Source organism: Amblyomma maculatum, chromosome 1 (genome assembly GCF_055883805.1).
Source record: "Amblyomma maculatum isolate TAMU_Amacu chromosome 1, ASM5588380v1, whole genome shotgun sequence".
Taxonomy (NCBI): Eukaryota; Metazoa; Arthropoda; class Arachnida; order Ixodida; family Ixodidae; genus Amblyomma; species Amblyomma maculatum.
The window spans coordinates 110217923-110235520 of NC_139344.1; the positions used below are offsets into that span (position 1 = coordinate 110217923).

General features: G+C 42.5%; 1 protein-coding gene across 1 annotated transcript in view; it reads left to right on the top strand.

The window, feature by feature from the left end:
• Nucleotides 1-1689: 1689 nt before the first annotated feature.
• Nucleotides 1690-17598, top strand: part of LOC146203488 (cytochrome P450 4c3-like) — a 52010-nt gene continuing 36101 nt past the window's right edge. Inside the window, exons 1-6 of the mRNA XM_084588789.1 lie at nt 1690-2127; nt 2437-2549; nt 2633-2718; nt 4774-4964; nt 11887-11956; nt 12104-12230. Of these exons, the coding sequence (XP_084444915.1) occupies nt 1860-2127; nt 2437-2549; nt 2633-2718; nt 4774-4964; nt 11887-11956; nt 12104-12230 (855 nt within the window). The 5' untranslated portion in view covers nt 1690-1859. The remainder of the gene's footprint in view (nt 2128-2436; nt 2550-2632; nt 2719-4773; nt 4965-11886; nt 11957-12103; nt 12231-17598) is intronic.

A 17598-nucleotide genomic window follows, 5' to 3' on the forward strand; every position in this document is an offset into this window, starting at 1 on the left:
TTCAACGCGCACTGACATTCCAAAGTACACGGCCTTGCTTCTGGCCTCCATCGAAAGCCGGCCACCGCGAACTGGATTTGATCCCACGTATGTGAGTTCAGTATTCGTGGATCGTAACACCTAGGCCCTTGCGGCGGAGCAGCGCTTCAACTGAACGTGCGCTTCTAAATCCAGTAACTAAAAAGTAATGCTTTTTACTAATTAACCGCTCTTAAGAACGAAAATATTTTCTAAACTAGTCCACTCGACTCTTAACAGCCACGAGTTGGTTTCAATGGACTTGAACAGTCCATCTTTTTTTTTCAAGAGTTCAGTTACATTTTACTGGAAAACAAAATGTAACTGCTGAAAAAAAAAAAAAAACACTGATCATTTCATGAAAGAAAATTGCATCGGAATATATCTGCGTATGATTTTGTGAAATGAACAAAGATGCCTGTAGCTCTCTGCATTTCTCACCTCGAGACGTTTATTATTTATAATATCACGCATTTCGTTATATTGTTTTTTTTCGCGCAGTCCAAAAGATTAGATATGCGTAAGAATTACTTATGTTGTTTGTTTTGGGTGTGCTTCTGGCAGCCAGTAATTATGGCTGCAATTCAGCACACTGTATATGTGTATGCAAGCATTTGCTTGAGCGCTCTACACAACTTATGAAATCCAGGATTTGAAAGAGCAGTAGCAATTGAACTTTGTGCATTAGAGGCGAACTGCTACTACCGCTTGCCGGAGCGGCTTCCTTTACACTCCCAGACATTTGAAGCCTAGCAGAGGATAAGCACACACATGTCCTCGACTGTGGCTTCCGGTATCTTTTTCCTGGAGGTGAGTGCCCTCGGCCAACGCACACAGCAAAACGGGGAAGGGAAATGTGATTGGGATCTTCGACAGGCTTATCACTTCTAAACAACACTGTTTGTCCACAACCAGAAATAGCCGTAGCCCTCTAGGAACTTCCTAATTGCTCCACTTCATTAGAGTGTTGCCTCTGAAATGAAGTTCAAGCCCGTTTGCGGTTAAATAAAATCAAATAAGAGGTTTCTATAACACGCAAAAATAAAATGCAGAATGCGTGCTTTTATACAAACGTTCTTCCCCCCCCCCCCCCCCCTTTTTTTGCGAAGCGCATGGCAAGACTAAAACAGCCGTGCTAAACCTTGCTTCGGAGGATGTTCTCATTGGAAAAGACGCATTTTCTTGTAAGCCTCCTCAGCAGGCTCTGCCACAGTGACGACTGCCAACATGCATTGCGCAAAGCTAATTTGAGACTACAAACGCTGACTGCACGCAGCAGTCCCCTCCCCCCCCCCCCTCCTTAATTATTTTGGACTTATTGTTATTCTCTCCCACATTCAGGAATTTCCATTTTGCTGTTGAGTCTCACGACACGAAAAATAGCATACTGACTTGCAAAGCCAGTCTGTTTTTCTTTTTTACCGGTCACATTTAATGCCCAATTTCTGCTATTCTTCGAAACTCCTGCCATAGTTCTATCGGACTCGGCGACACTGGTGCTGTGCTGTTGTTGGGCGTCGAAGATAAGGGAGCCATTGAAAGCGCTATCTGCTGCCTCTGGTGTGGCGTTTCGGCGAATGCTCGGTTGGGTAGTTTTCCCCGCTGTACCAGGAGGGAGCCTCGATCCCGCGAAAGTCTGCCGCTTCCGCGGCGGCGTCTGCCGCGGGGCGGAACGCCGGAATGCCCCTCAACTGACTTTGTGAGCGATGCGTGTCTCCTGTTGCGCCCTTTTGTAGACTGAGTTATCGGCAATGATTATAACAATGCACAGATAGAGCAGTCAGCGTGCAGTCGTCCGCTTGGTGTCACCGGGACGGCGCAGCGAGTCTCCACAGAGCCCAATGGAGGTCATATCAGTTAACATGTTTTCTGAAGTGTTTGGCACAGCGTTCGCAATGCTCGTTTCACTCTTGTTGTACTGCCTAGCGACTGCCGTCGGCGGGTTTGCGTGCTTGGCTGGTCTTCTGGTTTTCATCAGACGCAAGCAGCTGGAGACACTCGAGTACATGGAAAAATTTCCCGGAAGAACTGAGCCAATTCCAATGTTGTCAACGTGGTCTATTCATCGTACCCTATCCAAAGAGGCACACAGGCTGGACATTGGAACCCGTAAGCCGTTGCGTCTGTTGCGTTCCTTGCTGCTGACCTTGATGCTAAATATCGCGACTTACCTTGATATGCGTTCGCTATCGGTACATCACCGGCGCAATCAACTGAGCCATCTTTCCTTGGCTCAAATCCCACTTATCAAAATGAAACCCTGAGAGCAACCAGCCTTGTTTCTTCTCTCTATCGAGGCTGATCTAACAACATTACCGAATTGCGTACTAGTACTCTCGTGTTCATTGTGCATCTCGCATTGTTCAAGACCTGAGGGGACTTACTTAGCCAGCTCTTTTTTTTTTTCTTTGTTATCAGACTTATTTCAGCTGGCCGTCGGATTCTCTCGAATGTACCAGAAACACGGCATGCTTCGTTTTTACGATGCTACGCACCCGGTTCTAGCGATTTTCAAAGCCGGTCCCATTGAAGTGAGTATTAATGCTATGCTTTCAATCGTAGCAGCCGTGCTATGTTATCAAATCCTCCCTCTGAAGTCATGTTTATCTTTCAGGAACTCCTGACAAGTAACACAATACTTAAAAAAGGTCAAGAATATGACATGATAGGGCCTTGGCTGGCGACCGGCCTTCTGACGAGGTAATATTTCTGTATTTTTTTACCCTTCCCCTTTCTGCACTAACGTTTGTTAGCAAAGCGTAAATTTCTTAAGTAATTTTTGCTTTCATCCCATCGGAAATGCTTTCTGTTGCACAGAAGCAAGCACTTGTCGCGAATATCTTTCGGCCATGAAGTTAATATGCCATTATTTCCAAATGATCTATCCCACTAACTGAAGAAGGAAATACAAACATTCTTCTGGGCTCTTGGCGTCTTTTATATGTCATAAGATCCTCTCATTCCTCTCTCCTTGTCTGCCCTGCGGATCTATAAGGTGCATATTCGCCCACTACCCTAGCTTATTAGGGTTTTCAGTGCAATAAAAAGCTATAGACTTCTGGCTCCTCTCGCCAAAAGGCGGGAAACGCCGCTTGATATAATCATTAGTCCTATACACAGCGAAGGCTATACTTCATAAATTGCATTGCGAGAACGCATTTTACTTTAAACAAACTTCAGCCGTCATGCAAGCATTAAGAAAACAAGGTACAAAGAGCCGCACATAAAAATAATTTTAAAAATCGGTATAGGCTAGAGAGCCGACGTATTCCTCCATAGTGAAAGTAATAAAACTCCAATAAAAAGAGGTTCTATTAGGAACACAGATTTTTTTCCTTTACTGTACAACACGTGTTTAGGGAACTTATTGGGATGTCTAGCGTTGATAAGAGTGTAAGATAGAACGTTTTGGAGAATATCTTCTATGATCCACTCGTAGCATTGCCCTGCTTAGCGATTCGGAGGCCTAGCGGCAAATAATTATCGAGGATATAGACGGGAATGCACAGACGTGAGGGTAAAAAGAAACATGCAAGAAACTAATGCTCGTCAATTAAATCCATCTTCGACATCCCTAAGAAGTAATTTAGGATAGGCAGTGAAATGTTAGATGTAGATATACTTAGAGGAGGAGTGGAGTGCATTAGACAAGTACTCCCGAATGGCAGTTTCCCCATATCCACTTATTGAAAAGTGTGCAACAGAGGTTCCTTACCAGTACTTACTGGTGGAGAAGAAGTGAGCCCAGCGAAAAGGGCTCAACTTGCAGCTATGGAAAGCAAAATGATTGCTGCTACGTTAGGAAACAGGAAGATATAATTGTGGATTAGAAAAGAAACGCTTGTTAATGATCAGTTCAGTCGTTCAGTCGTGTCCGACTCTTCGTGATCCTATGGACCATATCACGCCACGCTTTCCGGTCTCTCACTATCTTCCTATCACATACCTTCATCTGCAGCGCCTCGAGGATGCCATCTAACCATCGCGTTCGCTGCCTACCCCTTCTCAGGTGACCCTCAACTAAATCACAAAGGAAAAGGAATGAACAGATCATGTAATATCCACTGATTGTTGAGGATAATTTACTGGAATTGACACGTTTCGAAAGAAAGAGAGTGCAGCAGGGGGTCTCAGAAAGTGGGTGGGCAGGTGAGATTAGGAGCCTTGCGGAGCTAAGGTGACCGCATTTGGCACGGGGCAAAGTTAATCGAAAGGATATGGTGAAGGCCCTGGCCCTGCAGTGAGGGCCTGCTGATGATTATGATGATGATAAGGAGGAGGAAGAATATTTTAGTACCTCTTTATATGCACGTGCATTTATTACGAGGTCCCAGTACAGTTGCGGACGATGCCACCTTTCTGCATTGGCTCCCATCGCAACGAAATAGAATTAAACGCGAAAAAAAAGAAGGCGCTTTATTCTGCCTCGAATACAAGCAAATGTAATGTTTTTTACGTAAATTCGCACAGAAAATACCCTTATTCCTATCGCGATTTTGCTGCAATGATAATTTGTGATACTGCAAGCATGATAGATGTACTATAAAAGGAGGATCGCAATTGGGCCATGAAGCAGCACCAAGGGTTACGTAAAGTCCCGGGTAGCCACTTTTGCGGACGAAACGTATGAAACATCGCTGCTGCCAGCTTGTTCTTTGTCCTTTAGAGGAATGGTGGTATATTACAGAAGCGGAAACCTGCGCGATTTTCTTAGTCGTACTTGGTGCTCCAAAAATGATGGCGTATTTTTTCCAGTTCTGGGTCAAAGTGGCGTTCTCGACGGAAACTTCTGACCCCTGCATTCCATTTTCGAATCCTGGAAGACTTTTTGCCAGCCATCAACGAACAATCTAAAGTTCTTGTGCGAAAATTGGGACAGCTTGGAAAGGATCGCTCCTGCGATATTGTCCCTCTAGTAACCCTCTGTGCTCTAGATATCATTTGCGGTGAGTATTGATCAGTTGCGTATATTCTTAAAAGGCACCACTTCGTTACTAAACCGCGCAAATATTACCACGACCTACTTGTAAACATGGTATCAGGCCCACAATAAGAAACAAACCGATGGTTCTTTATTCCTCTTGGATTATGGCCTGCGATGTGGCGAATGTGATAGGAATTTCACTACATTTCGTCTAATAATAATGCACACGCATTAAGCTAGAAATGTCCCTGATGGACCAGTAATTATATTTTTACAAGTTTTGCTTCAATCTTAGACGCTTGCGTAAAATAGGAAGAAAAGAAACGCCTTCCGACGGTTGTTGGCAAACGGTTTAAGAGGGAAGGCCTGGTTCACTACTTGTGAAGTCTCATTCAAAGGTCTTAATCGTTTTTACAAGAACGTTTGGTCGCCGTTATTCTTCACCCTTAAATGGAATTTCTGCCCGTCCACACGAGATGTCATGAAAGAAACTCCTTTTCACATTTCGTAAGTGTGCGACCTTGGCTTTGTCACTTGGTATTGAAGCACAAAATATCACCCCATTGTTCTCATTTAATCAAACTAGCCTCATTCCGTCAGTAATTATGAGTACCCCTCTCTGCACGTTGTCCGAGCATGTTCTTGTATCGAGCACGGAGTCGCAGGTTTTGTGGTGCCGAAGGCCCAGTCAGGTGACTTGTACGTCACCTTCTGTATTTTGTTGCAAACTTCAATAAATTAAAAATGAAATAAATAAAAAGTTTCGAATAAAAAAAGCGCCTTGAAATTTGCAGCCTCTTTCATTTTATTTGGCCCCTAGTGAACCGTGCGTACGAACAGTAAGTTTTGGCAGATGCTCTTTTTTCAGGCCAGAAAGCGCTTCACACGTTTGTAAGCACGCGCAGCGGTGCATGTTTGAAACAGAATAACGGTGTCAAATGGGCAAGGACAAGAAAGGACATAAATCCTGTTGCTGTATGTTCTTTCTTGTCCTTGTCGCATTCGAGCCATTATTCTGTTTCAGACATGTCTACGAACTAACTAGCGCAAACCAAAGTACTTCAATTGCACTGCATACTTCAGCGCTACGTGCGCTGGATGCTACGTTTAGACTATTATTAAATGTTACTGAACTGATCCATCCATTGCGAGCGCTAACCTTGGCCAGCCTTCTTTGTCTAGGCAGACGACGGTCAAAATCGATAACATAGGAATGACCTCGGAAGCCGCTACGTACGTCCCATGGGCGCGTGCAGCAAAAGGGCAAACTGCTCCGCGCCAGAAACTATTTGCGTGTCGTCATCCGACCTTTGGCACAGCGACATCTCGTTATGCCTTCACGTTTCAGACCACTCATTTGCATGCTTCGAGATATTCTGGTGGTCTTTATCAGGCAAACTTGCTCAGGGTGAAACGCGGAGCAAGGCTTTACCTTGAAACATATATTGTAATCTCTCGCTGCCGTGATTACGATCGATTCCCGCTCTTTTTAGCTCTCATTTATATTTGAAAGCCCCATGCTGCCCCAGCGCCTTTACTATTACTATCTGTGACTCGAGGTTAACCGTTTTGGAATCGTCCCTCATGCCTGAAGAGGCTGCGGTATACAAAAAAAAAAAAAATGGCTTTCTTAGTAGCTTTTTCGACATTTTTTCGAGGAGTGTTTACAACCGATTACTTTCTTTAATTTTTTTCCTGAATATCACATCGGCGCATAACGTTCTTAACCCTGAACAAAACTGTTTTTTGTCTCCATAAATTACTGCAGATCAGAAAGTCCTTTATGCTACTTCCGCAGCTCACAACTCTGCGCAAAGCACGACGTGCTTCAGGCCCATTTCCGCCGGCAGAAAAGGCCGATCATTCGCCGCTCTAGCCAAAATAAAGCAAGGAAATAGCTGCGCTCAACAGAAGCTGGCAATATGACATCCATTGTGTCTACACTGCACGTTAGCTCGCGACACATGTATCTCGCACGCGTTGCAGACCACGCGAGCAGAATTGAAAAAATGTCTTTTTTTTTCTTCTTGCATCGCAAGACAAAATTTGGAATGCGATGTGAACGCTCTCAACACATTATACTCATATTTTCTAACTCGGAATGTAGAAGACGAGCAACGTAAGCGAGCGACCAAATCGCTCGTTCCAAGGACAAGGACGTCGATCACATGGCCTCAGCCATGAGTGCCGTAAACTAGGCCTACACGCAACGCTTGATACCCATCGCCGTGTTTTTCTTGCGTGTAGCCACTCCAGTATCGCGAATCCCTGCATTTCGTACAGATTACAGAATCTTAGCTGCCATGCAGCTGAGGCACCCGTCGTCAAATGCGAGTGCTGCACCATCGTTTCAGCTGAGTTTAATTTAGCTTTCCCTCGACGTGGAACGCCCAAGCGTCAACGTGTGATTGCCCTTGTCGACTAAGTCCGCGGTTATCCTTTGGGCGTTGCGGTGTTCGTCGATGTAGTATGTAACATGTTTCTGCGACTTGCTGGCCGGGTTGTGTAACGGTTCTTCTAGATGCATACTGATTAAAGATGCCAAAAGTTACTCGGAGGCTCCGGATCCAGAATGCTTTTCTCAGAAGGAGGCGTGATTTAGCATACCTTAGCTGATCAATTATTCATGAAGTCCTCAAACAGAGTCGACTTTTTTCTCTTCATGAAGAGTGTTTCTGGCACTGCGCTAGATAGGATGAAGGAGAGCTTTAGTGCCAGAGTGTATGAAATCCCTGCAGTAAATAATGTTGTGTCGGTCATATAATTCCTAAAGTGCAACTATACGTTTATTTCCACATTCACTGTGTCCGCGTCGAAACCTCCAGGCACAATCGAGGAAATTCTTATCTGCCAGCTTGATGCCCTAAGTGATGTCTGATTGTGTTCTGACTTAAGTGCAGGGGTCGGCAGTCACAACCATGAAACATTGACGGAAAATTTGAAAGCACCACAGCTAGTATTGCCAACACAGAATTTATTAGATGCGTCTGTAATTTCTTCTTTACTTTTTCTATGTGCTTTTCTTTCGGTCTATGCTTTCGTATGAGTAAAAATTTTGACAACGTAATAGAAAAATATGAAAGTGGCATAGCAGGGTCGAGAGACGTTCTGAGAATTTGGCTCGTCATTTATTAACGCAGCCCTTCACATGCGAGAATTATGTAGATCAGTACGTCCTTAAGATCCTGTAGTATACACAAATGGAGAGAACTGAACAAAATCCCAGCGTATAGCTCAAACTACCGGTCACGCAAGAAACTCTTTTCAGAATAATCGTATAGGCACACCAACAAGAGCTTTTATTTACAAGATTCGACCGGGTTACAAAGAGAAACCTCGTGATAAATAAGGTATACAGGAGTTTAAAATCCCACAATTCCATGTGGGTTATATGAGGGTCTTCTAGCGAAGGGGTAAGTATGCATTTCAACCAAATGGTTCTTCAAAAGGACGCTGAGGACAATTTAAAGTTCGGCTGCGTATATATAGTAGGGCAGGTAAAAGCAAAGTAATTTTCTGGTGAAACTGGTTTCTTTAAAAAAACGAAATACAAATGTCACCGTTGCCGGCCGATTTCGCAAATAAACTGCGGGCGCCGACGCCTAACTTTTTCTCGGATTCAACAGACTATGGTGCATTGTCACTGACTTCAATATGGCGCCACCTAGTCTTTGTAGACCACCACTGTGTTCATAAGTAGAACATACAGAGTCACAGCAGACTGGACGTGAAATATAGGTGTTGCACCTTTAGTAACACATGGACACAAAGTTTCAAACAAGTTTTTCGATTTCACACGGCCCCTACGATGAGGTTTCCTGGTGAAGGCATGCCGCGAACACCTTAGGACAGCGTGAAGCGTATAGGAGTATTTGTCGAGAGAGCTATCCATGGAAGCACATGTAAGCTAAATTTACCGCAATAGTTCTATCGTTTCACAGAGCACCATTTAAGGCGACCGCTCGTTAAAAGCTAGCGAGTGCCTCAATGGAAAAGTTGGCAAGGTATGCTACGTCACTTCTATGGCATTCCCATTTTGAAACACATAGATAAATCCGTGTTGTGTGTTCAGACACACTCCCCAAAGGTTCACAGTCCGCTGGGTGTTCCTCTGAATCGTACAAGCTTATCGACAAAATGACATGCTTTAGCACGCATTAAGTTTTCTAGTTCTCTCTTCTAAATTCTCAGCTACACGACCTTGCATTCAAAAAGCTGTTTTCAACCACTATGGTAAGAGAACGACAGAGTACCACGCACTGCAACAGATGACTGTGCATTCAACACCCAGAGCGGTTTCCTGCTTCGACATCCGCGGGCGATATACCTCTTTCTGCAAACCTGGTGCTCATCGTTTGCTGCTGTACGCGGACCGTTCTTCGCGCTGTCTAAGCGCTTTTTTTTTTTAATGGGAACCTTTGAATCATTCGAACGGCAATATTAATTGGCGAGAGAATATAGCGTTCGTGGCGGCATGTCGGAATACACGAGTAACGTTTTAGAATTGGAGGAGATCCAATAGATTGGGCGCCGTTGATGGGTTCTTCCGTCATTATAACATAGTTTTATCTCATTGTTTCAAACATAGAGTACCTTCCGAATCACGTAACATGCTCTTTCATGCTCATCTTCAGAGAAATCACAAACTTTCAAGTACCGTCTGCCTCATTGATGCTCCTTGAAACCTGAAAAAAATATTTCGCTTTATCTCACATGTTTTCCTGTCTTGTCACGTTCGGTCCAAATTTTCACCTCCACCCATTTTGCGATGTTTTAAATATAACGCGATTTCAAAATAATGATTCATACTTGCATGATGTGTTCAGAATATTCATTGTAGCTCTTCACCAACAGGCAGCATCACAAGAATAAAGTGAAATAAAAAACAACTACACTGAAAATTTCCTTTCCGTTTATTGCTATGGCCGCTGAGCCTACTTGTCACTCCTAGTTGAACTAGTTGGGTCCCAGCAACGCGACAGCATCTGTATTACGTCAGAGACCGGTTTTGGTCTGTAAGTTGTGGACGTCTGGAGTTTTAGCCAAGTAGCGGGAAAAAATTGCTACATTCTATTATCTTATCACAAATGGCCTTTTTTCTCGGACAAGCGTTAGCATGTCCAGAAAGAGTACGAGAATTAATTTTTATTTAAAACTGTAATTTCAATGGCTTGTCCCCCGTCCATTTAACGTGCGCTTTCAAATTTCGCTTCCATCGAGATGCGGCCGCTGTCAGTGGTTTTCGATCACGTAACCTTAAGCTCAGCAGCCAAAGCTATTGAGCCGCCATGATCGTTGTGATAGGATATAAATGCAATACTGTACGCTGTAACTATGCTCCTATAATGCAAGATTCGATAAGGTGTTACTTTATAAGTAAGTTTTGAGGTGCTCTAGGATATGAAGAACTAAGGGGGTGGTATAGTGCTAGTAGTGGTGGTTACATTATATTTTAAAAAAAAGCTAGATTATTCGCTTAAAGTGTCCTTACTAACGTGACCAGGGCACGTGGTAGGATCAGTTCTCTAGAGACGGGCCAAATGGGCCCCGTTTGGTGAGAAGCGGAAAAGGTAGGCGGGGTACTGGAAGGCTGTGATTGAGCGAGGCAATGTTCTGTATTTGCGTCTGTGCATAAACATGTTGCATCACGAGGGAGCAGGTAAAGTGTGTCCGATGTATAAAGAAGATTGAATTGCTTTCGGCAAAGGATGCGACATTCACAGATCGGTAGGCTTGTGTGCGGCGAACTTTATTCAGCTATAAGTCCAATTTCGATGCCAGTAGTATTCGTGGGATGTCTATTTGTGTTTGCCTAAGCCCCGATTGCAATCTTCGATGGGAGCCGCAGCACCCAGTTTGAAAGTAGCGCAGGCAGCTGGAGAACCGGCTCATTGTCGAAAATGTCCATGGGACGAGGGATCCACCGGATGATTACCGGTCGTTGGCGCAAGACCGTGGTGCGGTATCTAAGGCCGACCAAGTAGAAGAAGGCGATCTTGTCATATAATGAAGCTATGTGCCAACAAAGGGAGGAGTGGGAGAGCTTAACTGCCAGGAGTTGAATGATTAGAGGTGGCACAGTGTGTCCAGATTAGAATTTATTGTAGTTGTTGTATGTGTTGTAACCCGAGAACAACTTAAATGCCTTGAATGCTAACCTGAGTGAGATTACTATAACTGAACGACCATGTGGAAATGCGCAAATCACGCGGGAAAAGTACTGCTTTTCTTTTCCATAAGCAGAAAGGAGACAAACTCCTAGCATCAGGCACGTACTACATGCGCATAATAGCCTTTTCTAGTAGTCGCTGCAGCTAAATTATAAGACTGCTTGGTTAAGGCCTAAAATGCGTGTGTGGTTTGAGCGAGAGGTTTATTACACTAATATCGGTGCTAAGTCTAACATTATGCTCAAAACAATCAATAAATTTAGCCTTTCGTTGCAGGCCACAAACTCATTTTCAGACCCTCAAACATTCGATTATCAAATGTGATAATGAAAGGCAATTATCCTAACCTATGAATCTTTCCCATTGCTCAGCCCTTCGGAGAGTTTCAGGCAGAAAGCAAAGCTAAAGGCATATTTTCATCCTATTTCACTTATTTGCCAGCATAAATACGTGACAGGCGATAAATTTTAAGAAAGGAGATTCTGGCACAAGTTATAATTGTGAACTGAATGCAATCCAAAGCAAAGGTTGAAGATGTGCATAGCGTTTCCTGGTAAAAGCTTATCCATATTGATATTTCGTGTCAGTCTAGGAGCAATGCGCATTACATGCATTAGATCGGTAGATTATGATGAGTCTTCTTTGATTATATGCTAAGTGTTTTTCCCTCTTGTGACATTGGCTCTTTGGAAAGCTGATCGTGCTTTCCCTGTGTTTGAGCCGTTATAGAAGAGCTACCACGAGTTTCTACTAATTATCTGATGTTTTTCACAGAAACCATAATGGGCTACCCAATAAACGCTCAAAGCAACAGCCATTCAGAGTATGTGCAAGCTATTCAAGTGTAAGTGTTTCAAAAGTAAAACCACTTTTGAATATATATATTATATATATATATATATATATATATATATATATATATATATATCATCATTGGTTTAACTTGGAATGCATTCAACCATTTACACCATTTTCTCGCCCGCGCGTACAGGCTTGGGCACATGTTTACACGGCGCCTGGAGTCACCATTGTATTGGGTTGACGCAATATTTCGCCTTTCAGCACCAGGCCGGCTCTTTCATAGAAAAATTAAGGAACTGCATCGCTTCACATTGAAGGTAACCTAGTAACGTCTACTCTGTAACTTCATTTGCTCAAATATGTCACGATGTCCCATGTACATATATATATATATATATATATATATATATATATATATATATATATATATATATATATATATATATATATATATATATATATATATATATATATATATATATATATATATATATATATATATATATATATATCAGGTACCGAAGCTCGAGAAAACTGCATCGAAACACCATACAGCGACAGTGACACATGCAGATAAAATGGGGCCCGACCACGACTGCCTCGATCCCAAATAGTTCTTGCTAAATGACGTCGCGATGCAGCTTTGCCGAGCTCCGCCACCGGCTGCATGTTGTGTACTACTTTTGCCGATAATTTCACACGGGTAGTCAAAAGTTTTGAGGCCGCAGGTTCTGCTTCTGGTCGACATATTTTGGCCCATGAGATCCCATTAAAGCTATCATTTATCTCAGAGGTTAGAATAATGCTTCGTATATCCTCCACAGATATTTTCATATCGGGCAGCGTGACAGCTACCTGAATAAACTGCTCAGGAGCAGACCCTATGGCCTGGAAACTTTTGACTGCCCTTGTACATATATTCAAGGCGTTTTTGTGTGTGTGCAACCGGCTACGTTTTGTAACAATCTTCCATTATCGGTACTTTTTTGGAAGCCCTTTTTTTGCTAAGTTAATCGTCATGTATGTTTAAAATACATCGGCTATATTAGTTTCTGCAATGAACAAGATACCAAGACAGTTGTCAGCAGTCTTCGGTTATTATCTTAAGATCATTCGTTAACGCATAGCAATTCTCGACATCTGCCTGCTGCCGACAGCTGCTGACAGTAAATGTGACCCCTGAAGCATTTAATGAGGCCAGTTTTTCAGTGAGGCTATACTTGATTGCTAAACGGCCTCGGCTTCACCGCTCGTCCCTACGAGGCAATGTATTCCACACGCACACTCTCGTTCACCTATTTGTCAATGTAATTAATATTTATGTGGGCAGTAATGATCAGCCGTCAGACTGAACAAGCGATTTCGAGGTTTCGCCTCCTCTGATTAAATAGTCTGCGCTATGAGGATTACGTATGTTTGTCGTGCGCGCACTCTTAATAATGAGCAGTCTAGGGCAACGCGTAATTAGTGAGAGTAAGGGGTTGCGTAGAGCGTGCACCAGCCGTTTAAGAGGACCACAGTTAGAATACCATCGCCACTTAGTACTTTATTGCATAGAAAAAGATCGAAATGGCATTGTTATTGAATATCCAGGCCTAGAGCGGGGCTTGATTCCCGTGACCATAGCCAATTAGCCACACTCTCATCATAACGGTATTTAATTAGCATGGTGTAGTACCTCGTCCCCTATATATATATACACTAATTAACAACAGTCTTTTTCACTTGGATGTGGGAGGCGGGTGTTTTCGAACAGTCCTGAAGAACATATACCCTCACTGGCCAGCGACTGCAGAGTAGCTGAACTAGTCGGCGATCCGAAGCTGTGTCTCAGGGAGAATTCTACGAATATCTCTCTCCGGACCGACTTTCATTGGAAACTGAAGCTGGCAGTGTAATTAATGAGTTGTTGGAGACAAATGAAGCATAAGCTTTGTTAGAGGGAAAGTGAATACTGTATTATTACGGTTTCGTGGAACATGGATAGCTTAATGTGGGATTTCCGACCAATAAACGTGTAGCTGTAAATGTCGGCTGACAAATTTATGTTTTTAACGGGGAGGTGGTATCTATCATAAATAAAGATTAATAACAGGTACAAATTTTATGTCAAATAAGCATACGCACCCAAATGCAGTCATCATGACAAGATAGTCCAAACGTTCTTTAAGCACAAGGATCGACCATTAGTAGTGTAAAAATGCGGTAGACTGCCCTAGGGAGTGACTTCAGTGGCAAAGAAGGCAAGTGACCTGGCAGTGACGGACTACGGCATACGTTCTACAAATAACAAATCGAAATTATTTGTCGAATTCGAAAGTTGAAATGTTTTCCGGGTTATGGCTACCTTCTTTAACAAGCGGGAAAACCTGAAGTGGACTTAGAAGAGCTCGTAAGACGGGACTGATATCCGCACGTCGGTATGGTGCAAGATGTGTAGGTGCCCAAGTAAGCGACAGGTCTCGTGTTTGCATAAATTTTGAGAGAGCGAATGAAGCTAGTAAAGAAAAAGCGCATCATCGAGTTAGGCCCAGAGGGTAGTAGTAGAATAATTCAGGATCTCGGTGAAGAACTCATATCTTCGTTTAACAGAGGACATTGATCTTAGTGTTCATAGCAATAATGAGTCGAATAGATATCAGTACCGAGTTAAGCTAGAAATGAGGATGTAGTACAGGATACTGAAAAGTCCTCACAAGAGAAGAAAGTTCTGATTAAGGAAGGCCAAAGTATGAAAGCCTTAGCACCATATACGTATAGGATCAAGAGAAAAGACATGTCAAAGCCAATCATTAAGAGTAAGGAAAACGACATACGGATGCATACCATGGAGAGGGTCTAGTACGCTTCAGGGAATTATGTTGGCCTAAATGGTGGCAAAGGAAAAATTAGTGGTTGCCAGAGTTAAATTGAAACACGTTACCGCCAATACGGACATGTGTCGTTGTCACAAGAACCACTTGATGAGCGTGAATTTTGTAAATAATACTGCCCGGATACTTAAGAAGTATTTCGCGTTTTGTAAGCTTGGAAATCGTTAACCGAAACTTCAGTATGCCGCAGCCGCTCGGGTGCCTTTTATAAATGAATTATTGTTATGCTGTTGTATATTCAATATGCATTATTATTCGCTTTTTATTAAATTATTTTGTTCCAACTTGTTACTGCATGATTGCTCGGCACAGCCGCAGGAAAAGCCATGCGCATAATATATCAAGCAAAATATCAACTAGAATTTTAGCGCCAGTTTCCTCAGGAACTCAAGCAATGTAAGACTGCAAATGTTTTTTCCGTGGCGCTTCAAAATCTGCTGAGGTTGAAAAATGTCAGAAAACGAGCAAATTTGATTTGAATTAAAAAAAAAACAGCATCTTCAATTTTTTTTTATTTATCAGAATAATTCCACATGTGTCCTTTTGTAACGCGGTGAAAAAGTGTTGCATTATATTGTTTGAACTTATAAAAATAAATACAAATTTAAGTTAATGTTTTCATTCATTGGAATTTCCTAAAGTTTGCTCTTGGAAAGTGTCTTCTACGAAACCTCTACCTAGAAAAGGTTAGTATATTTCTACATATTCAGCGGTGCAGTTTTCTAGTGCGTAAGTGCAAATTCTTTGTGTTTTTAGCCAACCTATATGAGACAAGAACTCGTATTCGCTTCGGAAACTTGCATGACACTGGGGCATGTTTGAGCCGCAACATACTTTAGCTCGCAATTTTATAGCTCAGACAATTAGTGGGGGTCTAGATATATATTCAAGACGCGCGTTGCTGCTCTCAAGGTATCTTGAACGAGATGCCGCTGCTTACAACTGCAGCCGCTCCGTGGGCGTATAACCCCCGGCGCGATCCTGGCTGCGATAGCACTCCTTTTGCCGCCGCCGCGTGGGGAGTTAAGCTCGATCCCGATGCAGATTGCAGATGCAGATTGCAGATGCAGATTGTAAGAGACTGCGCTTCTGCGGTTCTGCGCTAGATGGTATGAGATGCAAATACTGAAGTCAATTACAATTTTTGTTTTTGTCTTACAGGATATTCCTGAATTATAATCTAAACACAAAGTGGCATCATATCTGCAACTTCCCTAAACCCTTTTTGAATTTTGAAAATAAAATGTTCCCCGTCTGAAGAAAGAAATTTTCTACTGTGGCAGTGCCCTGCAGAACCATAGAACCCCGAGTTATATCAGGTGCACAGGGAACGTCATCGTTACTAAAAAAAAAAAAAAAGAAAGGCTTGTAGAAAAACAGACGACTTTTGCGGTAGAACGGTGCCGCAAAACGTCACCTTACACCTTCAATCTTAAGTTGGGGGCATAGGAGCTCTGTGATTGGGGAATATTTTAACACAGCTGCTGGGTTAACTCTAATTATTTTTTTCAGCGTAATCGTGGAAAAGGGAGGTATTGTTGTTTATTGCAAGAGGGAGAGATAGATGCATGCTAGAGGTGGAGGATTGCTTCCAGTTCTGTCGTCGCGCACACGGCCATATGAGTGAGCCGTAACCGACAGCGCCGAAGACATCAGATGTCGCTAAACCACGCCGCTATCGTGGGTATCGCTTGTAGCCGTCGTCATAGTAGCTATCTCAGAAACGGCCACCTTATATGCGCTAGGAGACAGGCAGCTGGAGCGGTCGTGCATCGTTTAGAGCGCATAGCAATAAAAAACGCTATATTTAACACTTTTGGCGAGATCCACCGCAGATTCCTGTTATGTATGCAGATTCAAAAAAGATTTTAAAAGTGCAGTCATTCTCTATCAATAAATAATCTATTGCATAGCACAGTGCAGACACATTTGACCGACGTTAAGCCGTTCTTAAAAAAATATGCCAAAAAAACCAATTTGCTCCAATTTTAACACACTGTAATCGCAAAAAATAAACCAGAGAGCTGATGCGGATTTTGTAAACCATGCAAAGGGAAATTTGCTTGCATTTTCATCGCGCCGAATTCACCCTTTCGCAGTTCAGCTTTTTAAGAGTAATACTACGAAATCCCCAGGAATTCAATCATGAGCTTGAGTTTGCATTTATTTTTATCATTTCAAGCAATATAATCCAACGCTTTTCAGCACGTTATAATTACGGGACATGTGGGATTATTCTGACGAAGTTAAAAAAAAAATGGAAGATGGTGTTGCTTTTTAATTCAAATCAAATTTGCTCGTTTTTGGACGTTATTGAAACTCAGGAGAATTTGAAGTGCCATGGGAAAAACGTTTACAGTCTTAAAACTGCACGTTTTGCTTGAAATAGAGAATATAACCTCCATTTGCAGGCAAAAAGTTCTAGCGGAAATATTTAGGAGCATCATGCCAGAATAAAGGGCTGAAAATAGAATTTTGTTCTACGCGCTGCTCCTGAATCAATGTTCACTATTTTTTAATAAAACGCATACGGCATCAAAACACTTTCATTTTCACGTTTTTGTTATTAAAAGGTGCGTAAACGTATTTGCTAAAAAATAATTTACGAGAAATGTATAGTGTGTATGCAACCGGGCTCCAAACTTCCAACTTTTTGAAATGGCAAAAACGGCGTTTGTTACCTCTAGTGATATAAGATTTTTTTTCCGAGAAATCTACTGCATATCTTCCAAAACTATGGTACATTTCTTTGTGTCGAAACATTTTCCCACTATAAACATTTCATAGAAAACAAAAAATGGTCAAACTCAAT